The 21,390-nt window shown below is 47.2% G+C and overlaps 1 protein-coding gene across 1 annotated transcript; it reads right to left on the bottom strand.

Annotated features, from left to right (window-relative positions):
* Nucleotides 1-13,364: 13,364 nt before the first annotated feature.
* LOC141046759 (caveolin-2-like) lies at nt 13,365-21,049 on the bottom strand. The gene is made up of 3 exons (XM_073541402.1): nt 20,689-21,049; nt 15,212-15,399; nt 13,365-13,703 (listed from the first exon to the last, which is right to left on the bottom strand). The coding sequence occupies exons 1-3, from the start codon at nt 20,836-20,838 to the stop codon at nt 13,547-13,549; spliced, it is 495 nt and encodes a 164-aa protein (XP_073397503.1). The 5' UTR covers nt 20,839-21,049; the 3' UTR covers nt 13,365-13,546.
* Between the last annotated feature and the right edge of the window lie 341 nt (nt 21,050-21,390).

Below are 21,390 nucleotides of genomic sequence, written 5' to 3'. Positions count from 1 at the left end.
TCTTTTTGGTGGCCCACCTTGTCTCATGATGTCAGGAATTTTGTGCAGTCCTGTGGGACTTGCTCCCGGTCTAAATCTTGTTCTCGCTCTAGTGGGTTGTTGATGCCTTTGCCGGTCCCCAGGAGGCCATGGACCCATATTTCAATGGATTTCATCTCTGATATGCCGGTCTCTCAAAGAATGACTGTTATTTGGGTGATTTGTGATAGGTTCTCTAAGATGGTTCATCTTGTACCACTCCCTAAGTTGCCATCTTCCTCTGAGTTGGTGCCCCTGTTTTTGCAACAGGTGGTTCGCTTACACGGGATTCCTGAGAACATTGTATCTGACAGAGGAGTTCAGTTTGTGTCTAGATTTTGGAGGACTTTCTGTTCCAAGCTGGGAATTCAGTTGTCCTTCTCCTCTGCTTTTCACCCTCAGACCAATGGGCAGACAGGGAGAACAAACCAGACCTTGGAGTCGTATTTGAGATGTTTTATTTCCGCTGATCAGGATGATTGGGTTTCATTTTTGCCCTTGGCCGAATTTGCTTTAAATAATAGAGCTAGTTCTGCCACTTTGATGTCACCTTTTTTTGTAACTTTGGGTTTCATCCTCGATTTTCTTCAGGGCAGGTGGAGCCTTCTGCCTGCCCAGGTGTTGACACTGTGGTGGAGAGAATGCACCAGATCTGGGACCAAGTGGTGGATAAGTTATCTCTCTCCCAGGAAAAGGCCCAGCGGTTTTCCAATCAACATAGGACCATTGGTCCCCAGTTTAAGATTGGTGATATGGTGTGGTTATCATCAAAAAATATTGCTAAGAAGGTGGCTTCTCCTAAGTTTAAGCCTAGATTTATTGGACCTTACAAGATTTTGGAGGTTATTAATCCGGTCTCTTTTCGTTTGGCTCTTCCTGTCACATTTAAAATCCATAATGTGTTCCATAAGTCCTTGTTGAAGAGGTTTGTTGAACCAGTTGTTCCTGGGGTGGCACCTCCAGACCCTGTATTGGTTGAAGGTAACATGGAATATGAGGTAGAGAAAATACTGGATTCCCGTTTGGCTAGACGGAGACTCCAGTATTTGGTTAAGTGTAAGGGTTATGGTCAGGAGGATAATTCCTGGGTCTCTGCCTCTGATATTCATGCCAAAAGATTGGTGCGTGCCTTTCATCGGGCTCACCCTGATCGCCCTGTTGGCATGGTTGAGGGTTCGGTGACCCCTCCTCAAGGGGGAGGTACTGTTGTGAGTTCATTTTCCCCTTCGTCCCCAGGGTTTTTGCTGATGGTGCAAATGCCTGAGCCTCCAACCTTTCCTTATCTCCTTCTCAGCCCTGCACTTAACCCTCAACCCTCCACCCAGTGAGGAGACACACCACCAAAGCCCCCACACAAATTATGACAGACAGGGAGAACTTAAACTGCACTGCGCCACACGCACACAGGAATATACAGTAATGTGAACATGGCACAACTAAACACAAATATGGGAAGGAGAAAGGATAACCACGGATCATACACCACCAGATACGAATCTCCCTCTCTCCAACACCTCCACTCCAGACCGGAACCACTTGGTATGAAACACAAGCTATAATCGGCGACGCCCATAGGCCAGCATGACTATTTAAAGACCGTGGGCGTGACTAAACATCCAACCTGGTCTCCAGCAAGATTAACCCCCGAGAGCCTGAAGATCAAGCCGGCGCCACTGAGGCTATAGTGGACGGAGGTGGAACTACCTCTGCTTGCCGGACGCTGTGGTGTGAACAGCGTCCGACATGACAATGTCTTGGGTGATACGAGTAGATCTGCATAACACTGGTGTTGTAATGGCCCTTACTGATTGTCTGGTTCTAACTACCGGTGTAGTATGTGAACTGGGTGGCACATGTCTACGTGTTCTTAGAGTCACTATGGGCATGTCAGATTCACTACTGGCAGGGCGATGGTTCTCTGTCTCCACTGCTGGTGCAGCATCTGCTGCCTGATTTTCCTGATCTTCAGGGTTTTCTGGAATCACGTCTTCCTGTGCTACCAATTGGGGAAATGTCAACACTGGCACTACTATAGCATCATTTACTTTAGTCCAATTCGCAGGGAATTCTCCAAGTATTGTGCTGACCTTCTCTTCTTCCTCTATGAGTTGGATGTTATCTGGTTCTTCCAATCTTTCCTTCAACAGGTCAGGACATAGTTTCAGGTGATCTCTTGATATTGCTGCTGAGGTTTCTCCTCCATCTTTGCTAATAAGGCATACCTTAGTATTATCAAAGTTTGAGGGCAGAATGGTATAAGGTTCAGCTTCCCATTGATCATCCAATTTGTGCAATCTTCTCTTCCTTTTTAAGACTTGTTCTCCCGGCGAAAAAGGAACGGAAGGTGCATTTTGATTGTAAAGCTTCTCTTGCTTTTGTCTTGCCTGGGCTAGACTTTTCTCCACACACTCTTGTACTCTTCTGTACTGTTGCTGCCTCTCTGTGTCCCAGTCAGCATCTGGTGACGTTACTTCAGGTGTCAGGACTCCCATGTCCAAATCAACAGGCAGCTTACCAGGTCTTGCTCTCATCAGGTAGGCTGGAGTGCAGTTGGTGGAGTTCACTGGAATATGGTTGTAGAGGTCCACCAGATCTGGCAACTTCTCTGGCCACAGATTTCTCTCCTCCAAGGGCAATGTCTTCAGTAGTTCAATCACTACCTGGTTCATCTTCTCACACATGCCATTGGTCTGTGGGTGGTACGGTGTTGTCCAGATCTTCTTACAACCATACAAGTTACAGAATTCCTGGAACACTTCTGCCTCGAAGCTGGACCTTGATCTGTAAACACTCTTTCAGGATACCCATGTGGTCTACAGAAGTGCTGTTGGAATGCTCTGGCTGCTGTCCTGGCTGTTTGATCTTTGACAGGCACAACTACCAGGAATCTTGAGTAGTGGTCCATGATGGTAAGAGCATAGATGTAGCCTGACCGTCTTGGAACCAGCTTCACATGGTCCAAGACTACCAACTCAAGTGGCTGTTTGGTGATGATTGGCTGCAGAGGAGCTCTCTGGCTGTTTCGATCCTTTCTGCGCAGGTTACATTGTCCACACACCCGGCACCACCTCTCAATGACTTTCCTCATACCAGCCCAGTAGAACCTCTCCCGGAGCAAGGCTTCCAACTTCTTCCATCCGAAGTGTCCAGCTCCATTGTGGTATGCTTCCAGGACCATTGATGCCTCTCTCATTAGGACTATCACCTGCCAGACCAGCTCATGAGTGCGGGCATTGATACTCCTCCGACACAGCTTTCCTTCATAAATGAACAGCCGACCTCTTTCCTTCCACAACTGCTGGATTTCTTCAGGAGCATTCGACTCTGGGCGTGAGTCAGCTTGTGACAGTAGCTCTTTCACCAGGCGGACTGCAGGGTCACTATCTTGCGTTTCTGCCCAGTCATGATGGGCAATGGATTCAGGGTGACCTCCTTCAAGCCAGACCGTTGGTTTCTCACTCCTTGGGCACGTTGGGCCGCAATTGGCCGGTGGAAGGGAGGTAGTTCTATTTCTTCAAGAGCCTCAGGGTCTTCTCCTGGATCAGGCAGATTAGGCATCCTGGACAGAGCGTCAGCATTGGCATTCTTGTGCCCTGCTCGGTACTTGATGGTGAATTCATAGTTAGATAGCCGAGCCATCCATCGCTGCTCCAGTGCACCTAGCTTTGCAGTTTCCAAGTGGGTCAACGGGTTGTTGTCCGTGAAGATAGTGAACTTGGCGGAGGCTAGGTAATGTTTGAACCTTTCGGTGACAACCCAGACTATGGCAAGGAACTCCAGCTTGAAAGAACTGTAGTTGTTAGGGTTCCTTTCAGTGGGACGCAGCTTCCTGCTGGCGTAGGAGATCACTCTTTCTTTTCCATTCTGTACCTGTGACAGTACTGCTCCTAGTCCCACATTGCTGGCATCAGTGTACAGCACAAAGGGTTTGTCATAATCTGGGTAGGCCAGAACTTCGTCACCTGTGAGAGCCATCTTCAGCCGAGTGAAGGATCTCTCCAACTCTTCAGTCCATTCAAAGGTGGAATTTTGGTCTTCTTGGACTGCCCCACCAGAAGATTTTGCATAGGGGTGGCTATTTCAGTAAAGCCTTTGATGAATCTTGGTAGTAGCCTACCAGTCCAAGGAATTGGCGTACTTCATGAAGATTGTTGAGCTTTGGCCAGTCCCGGATGACTGTGACCTTGTCAGGATCTGGTGCCACACCTTCTACACTGAACACATGACCGAGGTACTGTACCTTGGGTTTCAGGAGGTGGCATTCGGAAGGCTTCACCTTCAGGCCAAAATTAGACAAAGCTTCAAACACTTCAGCCAGGTGTTCCAGATGATCTTCATAGGTTTTGGAGAAAACAATGACATCATCCAGGTACAACAGGACCGTCTCAAAGTTCATGTGTCCCAGGCAGCACTCCATCAGCCGTTGAAATGTTCCTGGAGCAGTGCAGAGCCCAAATGGCATATAATTGAACTCACAGAAACCCATTGGAGTGGTTAATGCTGTTTTCTCCTTGTCTGCCTCTGCCACAGGAACCTGCCAATACCCACTAGTGAGATCCAAGTTGGAAAAATAGTTAGCAGCTAATGATTCCTCAATTCTAGGTAATGGGTAGGCGTCTTTATGTGTAATGCTGTTAATTGTCCTGTAATCAACACACATTCTCATGGTACCATCTTTTTTCTTTACAAAGACTATGGGAGCTGCCCATGAGGTACAACTGTCTCTGATAACCCCAGCTTCCTTCATCTCTCTCAACATACTCTTAGCACATTGGTATTGTGTTGGGGGTATAGGCCGGTAACTTTCTTTAATGGGTGGATGATCTCCAGTGGAGATACAGTGGGGAAAAAAAGTATTTAGTCAGTCAGCAATAGTGCAAGTTCCACCACTTAAAAAGATGAGAGGCATCTGTAATTTACATTATAGGTAGACCTCAACTATGGGAGACAAACTGAGAAAAAAAAATCCAGAAAATCACATTGTCTGTTTTTTTTTTAATTTTATTTGCATATTATGGTGGAAAATAAGTATTTGGTCAGAAACAAAATTTAATCTCAATACTTTGTGATATATCCTTTTTGGCAATGACAGAGGTCAAACGTTTTCTGTAAGTCTTCACAAGGTTGCCACACACTGTTGTTGGTATGTTGGCCCATTCCTCCATGCAGATCTCCTCTAGAGCAGTGATGTTTTTGGATTTTCGCTTGGCAACACGGACTTTCAACTCCCTCCAAAGGTTTTCTATAGGGTTGAGATCTGGAGACTGGCTAGGCCACTCCAGGACCTTGAAATGCTTCTTACGAAGCCACTCCTTCGTTGCCCTGGCGGTGTGCTTTGGATCATTGTCATGTTGAAAGACCCAGCCACGTTTCATCTTCAATGCCCTTGCTGATGGAAGGAGGTTTGCACTCAAAATCTCACGATACATGGCCCCATTCATTCTTTCATGTACCCGGATCAGTCGTCCTGGCCCCTTTGCAGAGAAACAGCCCCAAAGCATGATGTTTCCACCACCATGCTTTACAGTAGGTATGGTGTTTGATGGATGCAACTCAGTATTCTTTTTCCTCCAAACACGACAAGTTGTGTTTCTACCAAACAGTTCCAGTTTGGTTTCATCAGACCATAGGACATTCTCCCAAAACTCCTCTGGATCATCCAAATGCTCTCTAGCAAACTTCAGACGGGCCCGGACATGTACAGGCTTAAGCAGTGGGACACGTCTGGCACTGCAGGATCTGAGTCCATGGTGGCGTAGTGTGTTACTTATGGTAGCCCTTGTTACATTGGTCCCAGCTCTCTGCAGTTCATTCACTAGGTCCCCCCGCATGGTTCTGGGATTTTTGCTCACCGTTCTTGTGATCATTCTGACCCCACGGGGTGGGATTTTGCGTGGAGCACCAGATCGAGGGAGATTATCAGTGGTCTTGTATGTCTTCCATTTTCTAATTATTGCTCCCACAGTTGATTTCTTCACTCCAAGCTGGTTGGCTATTGCAGATTCAGTCTTCCCAGCCTGGTGCAGGGCTACAATTTTGTTTCTGGTGTCCTTTGAAAGCTCTTTGGTCTTCACCATAGTGGAGTTTGGAGTCAGACTCAGAGGGTGTGCACAGGTGTCTTTTTATACTGATAACAAGTTTAAACAGGTGCCATTACTACAGGTAATGAGTGGAGGAAAGAGGAGACTCTTAAAGAAGAAGTTACAGGTCTGTGAGAGCCAGAAATCTTGATTGCTTGTTTCTGACCAAATACTTATTTTCCACCATAATATGCAAATAAAATGAAAAAAAAACAGACAATGTGATTTTCTGGATTTTTTTTTCTCAGTTTGTCTCCCATAGTTGAGGTCTACCTATGATGTAAATTACAGACGCCTCTCATCTTTTTAAGTGGTGGAACTTGCACTATTGCTGACTGACTAAATACTTTTTTTCCCCACTGTATGACGTTGAACCCCTTTTGCCTGCCCAAAATCTAGTGGGTGTTTGCTGAATACCCGCTCATATTCTTGTGTCACTCTGTAAACCCCAATTTTCTGGTATGAGGGAGAAGAGTCAGTTCCCACCTGCAGTTGCTGACACCCCTCCTCTGGCTGCTTCACAGAGCCATTGTCCTCCACATGGTCGGATGAGACCAAGGGCTCTGCTGCCTGCAAAGAGTTGTTATTAACAGTGAGCAGCTTAGCAACTGTGGCGTACCGAGGTATTGTGGCCTCCTCCTCCCCACAATTCAAGAGGCGTACAGGCACTCTCCCTTTTCGTACATCAACCACCCCTCTGGCTGTCAGGACAGTGGGCCTGCTATCGGTGTATACTGGCTCTACCAATGCCTGGTAATCTTTTCCTCTGAGGCCTATGGCTGCCCGACACCAAATCAACTTTTCACATCTGGGGGGTATTGCAATTGGGAAAGAATCACTCACTCTGACGCTGCCAATTTCTCCACCAGAGAGTTCTACCTGCTGTGTTTGCATCAGGGCTCTGATCTCCTTCTGCAGGACTTGTTGTTCACTGGAACCAGGAGTCTCAGCCACCTGTTGCAACAAGACAATAACCTCGGAAAGACAATTTTCAAACACATTGGTACCATGAGTCATCATTGGGTTACATTCTCATCAATCAAAATCCACAACTATCAGACCATGCGATTTTAACTCTACTTGACCCACTTTAACAGTAATTTCTTTACATCCCACTTGCGGTAAAGACTGACTATTACTGGCAACTACTGTGAGTTCATCACTTGGGCCGCGAGTAAGTTCAGAATCAGCCCAATACCGCTTGTAAAGGATATAGGGCATAGTTGTCACCTGGGAGCCAGTGTCCAGCAGAGCGTTCATGGGGATACCGTTAATCACCACTGGAAGGATTGGTCTCCCTCCAACATACTTGGCTCGCCAGTTCTTTGGGCCTTGTGGCCCTACTGCTGGGGGTTGGCCCTCTGCCCCAGGGGTTGCTCGTTTAAATAACAGAATCTTGCAAGGTGGCCTGCCTTGTGGCAGTGATGACAGATGGGAGGTCCGTCCTGGTCATAGCGATCATTGTTCCTTCCTCGGAGTGGCGGGATCCTCTTCTTCTTTAGCCATGGGACATCCTCTGGACTGGAAGCGAGCTGGATCTTCTCCTTTGAGGATACCTGCAGGGACTGCACGGTTTTAGCAAGTGCAGCCATACCCTTGGTCAACTCCTGGACCTGAAGACGCAGTTCTGCAGATGGATCTTTGTCCAAAGTCTGTGCATCAGCCTCCACAGGGATGGAACGGAAAGATGTTGCTTCCTGGTGGTATGCGCCTAGGGGGCGCTGGACGGCTGACATTTGGTTCATGCAGCACCCGGATAGCCCTGTCCTTAAAATCAGCAAAGTCTGGGTCAGGGTTTTGTAGGGCTATGATGTGCAGCTGTGCTCTGTGGGTACTGGATAGGAGTCCCTCAATGAATTGCGCCTTTAACAGTCCATCTCCATCTTTCACACTGTCTGGGTCAATCTGCTTGATGGCTCGCGGCGCCTCCTGCAGGTTAAGAGCATAGACCCGTATACTGTCCTGCGCTTTCTGCTTACACCCAAAGAATCTCATCCTGATTTCAGCGGCAGTGCTTTTTAACAGTCTCTTTATCAGTGTCCTGCCAGGCTTTTACTTCTCTCTGCGCTGCACCTGTTAGCTGCCCAATAAGGATGTTCACCTTCTGGCTTTCAGACAGAGGATACACTTCAAACAAACTGCACAGTCTCTCTTTGAAGTCACTCAGGGTATGTGACTCCCCTGAATACTGTGGTAGCCATGCTGCTCCCGGTATATAAGGCATAGACAGCGGCATTATGTGGACCTCTGCGGTGGGTGCTATTGAAGCCGCAGCCGCGTTGGGCCCTGCATCTTGTGGTGCTGAGGCGTTGGCGGGGGCGTCCGCCGCTGCATCTGCGCGTGCCTCCGACATTCTCTTCCCCCCCAGTTAACGTTAGCCAGGCCCCGGGGTTGAGCAGGCTTACCGGCAGCAGCTTTGCAGGCTGGATGATCGGCGCTGCAGGCCTCCGCTTCTCACTTCTCGCGCGCTGTCACTTCCCGCGCGGGACTTCACTTGTTCGCGCTCTTCAGCTGGCTCCGCCCACGACAGCCCGCCTCTTTGGTTTCCCATGCGCGCCAAGCAGCGGGGTAATGGCGGCAATTTCACAAACAGTCTATAGCACACAACACAGTCTCTGGCACACAGGACCCGGGGACACCGGGCTCCGTAAATCCTGTTCAGGGACGCCAAAATCGGTCGCACTCCCAGGGCTGTGGGGTGCTCGGTACCGGGCCAGTCTCTCAGAGGGAGGTGTCACAGCAGCGGAGACCCCGTCCGTGGCCCTGGGTGCCCATGTAAAAGGGAGTTGAGAGATGGGAATAAAGTTTGTGAGTGGATGATTAGTGACGCCACCTGTGGTGTTCGGCAAGGAAGGTGTTAAGCCGACGCTGCAAACAGATCCTCTGGGACAGATGGTGCGGTGCAGCAATGATGTTGTAGCCCTCCACAGGCAGGGCTGTAGTCCCAGGGCAGAGTAGATGAAGAGGGAAGGTGTTGAGGAAGAGGGTGTAGTGTTTGGCACAGAGATGTAGCAGTGCTGGAGAATTTGCAGGAAGAAGGCAAGGACACAACAGGGTGCAATTTCTTTACCTTTACTTTGCTTGGCAAATGCAGTCCAGGGTCCAGATTACAGATGGTACAGGATCTGGTTAGCCTGGAAGCAACTCAGGAATCTCTCTGTGCAGATGGGTTGTGTAGTCTCCTTCCTAGCACTTACTTGAGGGACATGCAGTACTGTGTTACACTGAAGTTCCTCCTTCTTGTTTCCTTTTAGATCTACCTCAATATGGTAGACAGCTGTAGCCTTCTATCGCTTCTTTTGGCTCACCCGTCGATGTTGTGCCTCCGAGTTGTAGGGCTGAGGAGAACCAGAAGTGAACCCGCAGGACCGCGACGACAAACCTCCTCGGGGCGAGCTGGCCAAGTGGACCACCCCCTATACAGGGAGCGTCTGGGGCAAGCCTCGGAGAGACTATCGCCGCGGAAGCTGATACCCGGGGACAACAGCAGGAGGAAAACCAGAGGTGGCCACAAGGGTTGCGGAAGGACCAGCAGGGGAGGGTTTGTAGACAGGAACGGATTTAGGCTGACGATGGTAGATACTGCAGGAGAGGACTTGAGACCGGGGACGGGCGAGGCAGGCACTAGGAGAGAACACAGGGAGAGATTACAAGCAGACACAGGGACACAGAGAGCAGGACAGAGTGCTAGGCTGGGAAAGCGCAGGGACGCGTGGACCTGAATCAGCAGTGCTAGACACAATTGATAGTCAGGCACTGGGCAGGAGGCGAGGCTACCTGATATAGGACTGCAGGCAGCGCTTCCGGGTCAGGGTCAGCCAGGAGGTGGAGCAGCAGCAGCAACAGGGGAGATGAGTGGCAGGATCACTGGCGCGCAGTGCGCAGGCGCACCCGACGGGCATGGAAGGCCGGTTGCAGCGGCGGCAGAGAAGGAGCAGGATGGCGCGTGCGCACTTCGGGAGCGCGCCGGGTGAGGTGAGTGCGCCGGTGTTCGGGAGGAGGGGCAGAGGATGCAGCTGCGGGCGGCGTGATAGAAGCAGCGGGGAGCGTGGCAGCGGGTGGCGTGACAGGAGTCTTATGTGGGAATAGAGCATTTACAGCTTCCTATTCCTCTGGTTTCTGTTGCAGGAACGTCAGTATCCATACAACCTTGGAGACCAGGCTCCAGATCATGCGCTATCACTAGGAGTGAGCTCTCTATTCTCTGCTCAACCTCCAGCTTCTCTCTCCACGTCTACACATGTTGCCCTCCTCACACTAACTCCTAATTCTCCCTTCCTGGCCCTCAGAGAGCACTCCTCCCCCAATTCTGTTTCAAAGCTCCCTCTGCTGGCCCGGAGTGGGAACTGTGCTGCATGTTATGGTTAACTGCTAGAGAGACCCTTCATTGCTTCCAAGCCTGACATCACCCTCCCTGGAGGAAGGCAATGCCACTGTGGCGACCATACTCCTGGGGGCGCCACACATGTGGCTGTATTTCCTGTTTTTCCTGTGTCTGTGTATGAGAGAAGCAGCCTGCTGTAGATGATGCACAGATAGAGACACACAAATGATTTATTCCTAATCTGTTAAGCTTATCATATATTGTTCATGTTTGTTCCTGAATAAAGAAGCTCTGTTGTCACACGCTTGGAAAGTATCCTGAATAATCCGCTGCCAACACCTAGTTCCTTTCCTGGACAAGAAGATGACTCTTGTCTCTTAGTCCTCTATTGTGAAGGTCCTGGACCTTGTTCCTTTCCTAGACAAAATTATGACGCTTCTCTCTTAATCCTCCTGATTTGAAGCTCCTATACCTACTTCCTCTCCTGAACAAGAAAATTATCTTTCTCATAGTCCTCCTGAATTGAGGCTCCTGGACCTGGTTCCTCTCCTGGAAAACAAGATGTACCTTCGGTAATATTCCTCCTGATTTGAGGCTTTTAGACCTGGTTCCTCTCCTGGACAAGAAAATGACCTTTCTCATAGTCCTCTTGAATTGAGGCTCCTGAACCTGATTCCTCTCATGGACAAGAAAATTACTTTTCTCATTGTCCTCCTGAATTGAGGCTGCTAGTTCTGGTTCATCTCCTGGATAAGAAAATTACCTCTCTCATAGTCCTCTTAAATTGAGGCTCCCGGACCTGGTTCCTCTCCTGGAAAAGAAGATGACTCTCCTCCTGATTTAAGGCTCCTAGATCTGGCTCCTCTTGTGGACAAGAAAATGATTTATCTCTCTTAGTTATTCTGTTTTGAGGCTCATGGACCTCTTTCCTCACTATCAAGTTCACCTGGGAGGTTGCTCTACATCCATGTTTGACACATTAAAGGGAACATTAGCTCCAAAGAAATTGGAGCCTCCCTGATATTGATGATTATGGTGTAGAAGGCCATGTCTCTGCTAGTACCCTATACATTTTTGGCACCATAGGTTCTGCTAAGATAGGACCATAATCTCATGCATTTTAACTTCCATATAACACTAAAGATGATAAGTACAGCACAACATGAAAGTGCCAGATAAGACACATATCATATGGGCATGGGAGAATTGAGTACTGACTGCAAGGAGAGCGCCCCCAAATAAATAGATGTGGAGAATTTAGCTTGCAAAGTTATGTGCAGCTCTTACTTGTTAACACACAGTACTAGTGGCTATTGATATTTACTATTAGGATGACCCAATGGGCCATGGAAGATATAGTTGTCCTGTCTGTAAATACCATCCAAATTTCTAAAGTGGCACGGACAGAAAAATCAGTGAACCAAGGCATTTGAAAAATGTGGCAATTACTACTCACCTGCTTTACAAATAAATGTCCTGATGTTTCTCCAACCTTGCAGCAGATGGTGAGAATTTTGGCATAGCCGTGTTATCCTGCAAGGAGGGTGTGGCGTGAATCATTTACACCCGTGGCCAAGTTTGCAGCTTGGTACCACTCTTATGTGGGCCACCTGGGATCAAACCTTGACCCTGTGGACACTTTGTATGTTCACAACAATAGGGATCATAATCGGGGGGAGGGACCCTTTGACCCTTTCCTGACCAGAATAGAATGTCACCTTTTGTAACACATCCTAAAGATGTATATTTTCGGTGGCTGAAGACCGTTACGACTTCTTGTCAATAGTGATGTAATATACGTACAACGCTATCATATACACATCTGCAAAGAGATGAGACAATGTTACCAGTGGGAATATGATGTATTTTTAATAAGTCTGAAATATATATGTTTCTATTTCTAGATAAAAGTTGTTCAAACGAATTTTGGCTGGAGAAAGTAATGTGTATTGGGGCCTCCAGACTCCACTTCAGCAGTTTATGGTGGGGAGAAAAGGATCAGGTGGTTTAAACACCCGATCCTTTTGTTCTCAGGGGAAGAGTCTAGTAGCAGCATTCTCCTCTCTCCCCATTGAAAACGCTTAAGCCAAAAACATGACTGAGTGTCTATGTGTATGGGGTAGTTGGTTTGGCTGACAGCTATGGGCACCTCAAGTCAATACTCTTCTTCACTGAAGACTACTTGACAATGGGTGGTCATCATGACTTGACATATAGCAGTGTTTTCCATAATCTAAAAAAGTGCCCAAGGATGGATTTTATCTCAAGACCCTGTACGAAAGGAGGAAGACCTCAGTAATTATATTCCCCAACTCTTCCAACCACAAGACCCTACAAAGGTTGGGGATGAATGGTCTCCCAGCCAAGAAGCTTAGCCTATCTTGCTCCTAGCTTCTGAGGGAACCAGGGTTGCAGGCAGGTCACAATTCTAATAAACACCACATGCCACCCAATAACTCCAGAATGGACACCAATAATTAATCAACCCAGACCCTGATAAGTTCTGTGCTCACCCGTCCATGACTTATGGATTGCAAGTATAAAAATTCCACCAGGTTACCAGTCGGTAGGCCCTTTGCTCCTTAGATTTTTAGATGAACCCAGCCTCACACTCTTGATCAAGAGGTCCTCAGCTGCCTACAGGTAACCATTGGACCATTCTACAGTACATACTTCTTGGTCTAATCCTAATCCTCCTACATGGTACCTATATTTTGCCATTGGCCCATGTAGTCTTTGATAAGAACAGACCAAAAAGCAACCAACTAGTGTGGTGGGTCAAGGGTTCTGCAAGAAAAGTGGCCATCTAGAGCATCATGACAGATCATCGTTGACCTCCATATTGCAAGATTTATTTTCATTTAGATGACTGGTTTCTTGCAATAACGACCTACAGGTATAATTTTCTACAACTGGAAATAAAGCAGAACAAACAATTTACAAAAAGTTTCATGATATTTTTATTGCTTTTTCAGTTAGTTCCAACAGTGCAATGCATTCTGGGAGCTCAGCACTGAGATTCCAGCCCCCGAATACTTTGCCATACAATAGCTTTTTTTTGGATTTGTGTTAATTTTGTTCCCCGCTTGTGCTGATCGGCTGATTCATGGTGGGTTAATATACCCTACACTCGCTGCTTTGCCACATTTATGTATATGGAACTGCAACAACGACCCAGGCTGGCACAAAGAGGAGCTAGACATATGTCCAGTATGCTGGCCCAGAGCATCCGGATAGGGGGCATGCATATGTTACACAGCTGGATACACGGCATGGCACACCTGTACACGAGAAAAAAATCAGTGATTGAAAACAAATTCTCAATATGAAATTGTTATTTAAAATGCAAATAATTAATATGAAAAGTATTATCTTCACCGGTTGTAAAGGGGTTGTCTAAGGTTATAAACTCATGGCTGCTTCCTATTACAAACAGCACCATACCTATCCAAAGGTTGCATGTTGTACTGCATCTCAGCACTGTTTATTTTAGTAGAGTTGAGCTGCAATACCACACACAACCTCTATATAGGTGGGGCGCTGTTTATGGATGAAAGCATATCTAAACATGGAAACAAAATTTTTTTATATGTGACTAGCCAAATTTTTGTTTCCATGTTTAGATAAATTGTGAACAAGGCCTCTTGGCCGAAACGTCAATTTTTTTGTCATATAAGCCAAGCGTATGTTTCTAACAGAGAAAATATGAAATTTTGAAATAAATCACCACCTTGTATGAAATTAGTGTCTCAAGGTTTTCTCTCTAGAATATTGGACATTCATCCTAATAATGTGTCAGGATGGATTGCAACCTGAAGAAACACCATTCAAAACATTTGTCTCAACTGATAGAGGAGCAGCATCTTGAAAAAACATACCTGATGTGCTCACTCAGCTACAGAGCAGGACTGTGACCGGAGAAAATAAAACTTCCTCTCGGCTGTCTGAGCATAACGTTTTTTTTTCTCTTGTATCAGTCCAGCTCTGTTCTCATTCACTTTCCATGCTGTGATGTAAAGCTATCAGACTGATTGAGCAGAACGGGTTTAATGAGTACAGAGCTGGATGAAGATGGAGAAAAAATTGCTCAGTCGACAGATGAATATTCTTTTTCCTGCTCCAGCCACGCTTCAAGGCTGAGTGAGCGGAACAGACGTTTGATCACGTTGCTGCTCCTCTGACAGTCGAGATACAGTATGTGTTGAGCGGTGTTTCTCCAGACGTGAACCCATCTTGACACATGACAAGATGGTTGCAACTTGAAATATGTGATGACAGCCATTTTCATAACATTCCCATTAACCCCCCTTTAATGTTCACGATGCATTTTGCCTCCTCCTTTATGGACCTCAAGATTGATGATGGTCTAAATTAGGGCAGCTATATTTCTGGTTTAATATAAACATTGATTTCTAGGCTTAGTGTTGCATTTGAGACCAGAAAGAGGGATGTAAAGATTGTAGCACTGTGATCACCATGGAAAATGTTTCTGGTGCCACATCATGCTCATTCCCTCACTACAATGTAGTCGCAGTGCCACCATAATAGTGCTCTCATCAGAGGGACCGACTGCAAGGGATAGTGAGACATTGATTGGGATAGGTGCATGGCTGGGCAAAAGGGAGGGCAAATGGAGCATGTGTCCTGGGGTTGAAAACCGGGGGCTCCAAAATGATCCGTTTTGCTTTTGCCAAGGTGCTTATATACGAGGCTGTAAATCTTCCAGTGCGCACTGCTCCGGCCTCTCCTAATTCTTCTATTACTAAAGCTTAGTACTTAGGATCATTACCATATGTGGATGCAACCCAGCAGAGCAAATAGGATTCCGGAAAGCAGGGACACTGGCACGGCGCAGAGCATGGAGATGATCCGGTAGCACCATAGCTTAGAGGACTCAAACAAAATGTCACTCCAGGTCCAGACTTTGTCAAAGCTGTGAAATGAGTCCGGCTCCGCTAGGACATCTGAGAAGTCTACCTGCAACACAATATGACTATTAGTGGAGATGGTGATCTAGAATGTACTATGTTAGTGCTATCCTGTCCTCATACTTAGCCACTGATGGAAGAGCATAACATCTGCAGATGGCGGGGATCGGACCATATAGACCTACATCAGTCATCAGAATGATGGGCCAAGGTATGTAGACATTTTTGTTCCCTGCAAGGAGTCAACTCATGTAGGCACCATGCAAGGACACCTACTCATGGTCAAAAGAAGAAGCTCCAACCTCTACATTCAAGCAACCACAGGGTGTCCATATGGCCAGACTATAAAGTGACTGCATATCCATTCTTATACTATTAGTTGGAAAAACACTTTAGTTAGTTTTTAAAAAATTGTATCTGCTCTTTGCTCCCTTTTTCTTGCAAGTCTGACCATGGATAGTGTTCTTCTGTCTGGCCAGCCCACTCACGAAGGTCCCTTTGTTGCATCGTAACCTAAATAAGGGTTCAGCAGGTTGAGTGTTTTGGATAAAACTTGCCAACTCTCCTGAAATATCCAAGAGGCACCTGGACAAATGGCAAGTCTACCAGTCGCCTTAAACCTCCTCTTCCAACAAGTTTTTTGACCATGATGCTGAGATGCTCCATCAACAGCATCCAAACCCACATTGACGGGGTAGAAGGAGAGGTGAAAAATGGCCCATAAAAGGGGCGCTGTAATTAGAGGAAAATCTTTTGTGCACCTTTGCATTTATTTCCAATGGATCTGGCTCCCAGCAAAAATATGGTCCTGGCAGGAGATGCCGTTCTCAAGTCTGTTACACAGCATTGCATGAGATCCATTGGGAAGAACAGGCATCATGTCAAAACACATGAGACACTGCAGAACATATATCTTTTCTGGCTCAGGGGGTCTTGAGCAGGAGATCAACCATTCAGTGACATCACATTTTCTTAATAAGACAAGCTCTTTAATATCTTATTCCCATTTAAATAGGTTTATTTAAAGCGGTTTATCCAAAGGAGAGATTATAAAACTGATCGTTAGAGTTCTGGCTACTGAGATCCCCATCAATCTTAAGGGGTGTGTTCTCATGGTTCAAAAAGTAGTAGTGACCACTCATATAGACAATGAATGGAGTGTTGGTCGCATGTGCCCACTACCGCTGCATTCAAAAACAAAACATTGGGACCCCCATTCTCATATTTTGATGGGTCCCAATCCCGATGCGCCCCATTCATATCCTGCTGATAGGTGATATACTGTATGATATTCATGGGACCACCCCTTTAAGAATTCTCCCCCCAGCCACAGGCAGCCAATAGTAAAAGTTAGTACAGGCTTTATCTGTCAGATCGGAAGCATCCTACCAAATATCTAATAGAAAGTGAATGCAATAAAGATGGGAGGGGACCAGGAAGTAAGAAACAACCATCGGGGCATGCAGAATATATAGCAGCCCCTAAAAAGACCCCAGATTATTGTATATCTGGTTCCTGTTTTGCAGGGTAAGGTGCACTGATGCAGCTGCAGGGAATGAAGAGGTTGCGGCTGATTACAGATTGGATATTGGCTACATTTTTAATAATTGCACTGATTTCCGGCACTAAGTAATCTGCCCCCCCATAGACCCTTCCGATATACAGCCTGGGCTACAGTAGATGGATATGTGGACCGCCTAATACATTAGCTGCCCCTTCCGATATAAAGCCTGGGCTACAGTAGAAGAATACATGGCCCGCCTAATACATTAGTTGCCCCCTCCGATATAAGGCCTGGGCAACAGTAGAAGAATACATGGGTCGCCTGATACATTAGTTGCCCCCTCCGATATAAGGCCTGGGCAACAGTAGAAGAATACATGGGCCGCCTGATACATTAGCTGCCCCCTTCGATATAAAGCCTGGGCTACAGTAGAAGAATACATGGCCCGCCTAATACATTAGTTGCCCCCTCCGATATAAGGCCTGGGCTACAGTAGAAGGATACATGGCCCGCCTGATACATTAGTTGCCCCCTCCGATATAAGGCCTGGGCAACAGTAGAAGGATACATGGGTCGCCTGATACATTAGTTGCCCCCTCCGATATAAGGCCTGGGCAACAGTAGAATACATGGGCCGCCTGATACATTAGTTGCCCTCTCCGATATAAGGTCTGGGCTACAGCAGAAGGATACATGAGCCACCTGATACATTAGTTGCCCCCTCCGATATAAGGCCTGGGCTACAGTAGAAGGATACATGAGCCACCTGATACATTAGTTGCCCCCTCCGATATAAGGCCTGGGCTACAGTAGAAGGATACATGAGCCACCTGATACATTAGTTTCCCCCTCCGATATAAGGCCTGGGCTACAGTAGAAGGATACATGGCCCGCCTGATACATTAGTTGCCCCCTCCGATATAAGGCCTGGGCAACAGTAGAAGAATACATGGGCCGCCTGATACATTAGTTGCCCTCTCCGATATAAGTTCTGGGCTACAGCAGAAGGATACATGAGCCACCTGATACATTAGTTGCCTCCTTCGATATAAGGCCTGGGCTACAGTAGAAGGATACATGAGCCACCTGATACATTAGTTGCCCTCTCCGATATAAGGCCTGGGCTACAGTAGAAGGATACATGGCCCACCTGATACATTAGTTGCCCCCTCCGATATAAGGCCTGGGCTACAGTAGAAGGATACATGGCCCACCTGATACATTAGTTGCCCCCTCCGATATAAGGCCTGGGCAACAGTAGAAGAATGCATGAGCCACCTGATACATTAGTTGCCTCCTTCGATATAAGGCCTGGGCTACAGTAGAAGGATACATGAGCCACCTGATACATTAGTTGCCCCCTCCGATATAAGGCCTGAGCTACAGTAGAAGGATACATGAGCCACCTGATACATTAGTTGCCCTCTCCGATATAAGGTCTGGGCTACAGTAGAAGGATACATGAGCCACCTGATACATTAGTTGCCCCCTCCGATATAAGGCCTGGGCTACAGCAGAAGGATACATGAGCCATCTGATACATTAGTTGCCCCCTCCGATATAAGGCCTGGGCTACAGTAGAAGGATACATGAGCCACCTGATACATTAGTTGCCCCCTCCGATATAAGGCCTGGGCTACAGTAGAAGGATACATGAGCCACCTGATACATTAGTTGCCCTCTCCGATATAAGGCCTGGGCTACAGTAGAAGGATACATGAGCCACCTGATACATTAGTTGCCCCCTCCGATATAAGGCCTGGGCTACAGTAGAAGGATACATGGCCCAGCTGATACATTAGTTGCCCCCTCCGATATAAGGTCTGGGCTACAGCAGAAGGATACATGGGCCGCCTGATACATTAGTTGCCCCCTTCGATATAAGGCCTGGGCTACAGTAGAAGGATACATGAGCCACCTGATACATTAGTTGCCCTCTCCGATATAAGGCCTGGGCTACAGTAGAAGGATACATGAGCCACCTGATACATTAGTTGCCCCCTCCGATATAAGGCCTGGGCTACAGTAGAAGGATACATGGCCCAGCTGATACATTAGTTGCCCCCTCCGATATAAGGTCTGGGCTACAGCAGAAGGATACATGGGCCGCCTGATACATTAGTTGCCCCCTCCGATATAAGGCCTGGGCTACAGTAGAAGGATACATGGCCCAGCTGATACATTAGTTTCCCCCTCCGATATAAGGCCTGGGCTACAGCAGAAGGATACATGAGCCACCTGATACATTAATTGCCCCCTCCGATATAAGGCCTGGGCTACAGTAGAAGGATACATGGCCCAGCCGGTACATTAGTTGCCCCCTCCGATATAAGGTCTGGGCTACAGTAGAAGGATACATGGCCCAGCTGATACATTAGTTGCCCCCTCCGATATAAGGTCTGGGCTACAGTAGAAGGATACATGAGCCACCTGATACATTAGTTGCCTCCTTCGATATAAGGTCTGGGCTACAGTAGAAGGATACATGAGCCACCTGATACATTAGTTGCCTCCTTCGATATAAGGCCTGGGCTACAGTAGAAGGATACATGAGCCACCTGATACATTAGTTGCCCTCTCTGATATAAGGCCTGGGCTACAGTAGAAGGATACATGAGCCACCTGATACATTAATTGCCCCCTCCGATATAAGGCCTGGGCTACAGTAGAAGGATACATGGCCCAGCTGATACATTAGTTGCCCCCTCCGATATAAGGTCTGGGCTACAGTAGAAGGATACATGAGCCACCTGATACATTAGTTGCCTCCTTCGATATAAGGCCTGGGCTACAGTAGAAGGATACATGAGCCACCTGATACATTAGTTGCCCCCCCCGATATAAGGCCTGGGCTACAGCAGAAGGATACATGGCCCAGCTAATACATTAGTTGCCCCCTCCGATATAAGGTCTGGGCTACAGCAGAAGGATACATGAGCCGCCTGATACATTAGTTGCCCCCTCCGATATAAGGCCTGGGCTACAGTAGAAGGATACATGAGCCACCTGATACATTAGTTGCCCCCTCCGATATAAGGCCTGGGCTACAGTAGAAGGATACATGGCCCAGCTGATACATTAGTTGCCCCCTCCGATATAAGGTCTGGGCTACAGTAGAAGGATACATGAGCCACCTGATACATTAGTTGCCCTCTCCGATATAAGGCCTGGGCTACAGTAGAAGGATACATGAGCCACCTGATACATTAGTTGCCCCCTCCGATATAAGGCCTGGGCTACAGTAGAAGGATACATGGCCCAGCTGATACATTAGTTGCCCCCTCCGATATAAGGTCTGGGCTACAGTAGAAGGATACATGAGCCACCTGATACATTAGTTGCCTCCTTCGATATAAGGCCTGGGCTACAGTAGAAGGATACATGAGCCACCTGATACATTAGTTGCCCCCTCCGATATAAGGCTTGGGCTACAGCAGAAGGATACATGGCCCAGCTGATACATTAGTTGCCCCCTCCGATATAAGGTCTGGGCTACAGCAGAAGGATACATGAGCCACCTGATACATTAGTTGCCCCCTCCGATATAAGGCCTGGGCTACAGTAGAAGGATACATGGCCCACCTGATACATTAGTTGCCCCCTCCGATATAAGGTCTGGGCTACAGTAGAAGGATACATGGCCCAGCTGATACATTAGTTGCCCCCTCTGATATAAGGTCTGGGCTACAGCAGAAGGATACATGGGCCGCCTGATACATTAGTTGCCACCTCCGATATAAAGCCTGGGCTACAGGAGGATACATTTGCTGCTTGATACAATGGTAACTTTTTAGAAGATATATACTATACAGGAATCCACAGACTTCCTTGTACCTTGAGGTGCTTGTTGATCCCACGAGGGTCCCGTGCATCGAGCTTTTCGGGGGCTTCGGTGTACACTGTAGTGTTTGGAGGATTTTGCAGGAATTTGTGATCATTGTCGGGATCCATGGGACACTCAATAAGATACTGATCAGGAATCATGGCTGCAGGAGTCCGGGAGCGATGCAGAAGACTCGGGTCCGGAAAAGTTGCCTGTCACTGTCTTGACTATGTGGACCCTCACAGCAAAACCCAATTGTAACTTCCCATTAATTAATCATTTTTGTAGCACCTGACACTGATTTTTTTCCCCTTTATCTCAGTCTATCCCCAAATCTGTGAGGTCCTGGTCTCTGTCCTGCTGAAGGGCTGGTGTGGATACAGTTTCAGCCCCTCTCTCTCTCCCTCTGACACTTTTCTGTGACATGCCAATCCCAGCTGTCACTATGATATAAATATGGTGAGCGCACCATTCTATCCTCTCAGCTGTGCTGAATTATGTGCCCTTACCCTATAGTACTCGGGGTATTCTGGGTGTTGCCATGAGAGGTGCAATGTTTTTAGACTCTGTAAATCCATAAGCAAGTTTTGGGGTATGTTTGTACAGAGATTTTTTACATTGATTTTTGACGCAGATCTGTTTCAAAATCTGTGTCCAAAAAAACTGTGTGAACAAACCCATTAAATGCTCTTACTCTTAATTTCAATAGGAAA

The sequence above is a fragment of the Dendrobates tinctorius genome, unplaced genomic scaffold, assembly GCF_039654945.1.
Source record: "Dendrobates tinctorius isolate UK_male_01 unplaced genomic scaffold, ASM3965494v1 ptg000120l, whole genome shotgun sequence".
Taxonomy (NCBI): Eukaryota; Metazoa; Chordata; class Amphibia; order Anura; family Dendrobatidae; genus Dendrobates; species Dendrobates tinctorius.
Note: the sequence above shows the minus strand (reverse complement) of the source record. Positions and strands in the feature narration are given on the sequence as shown.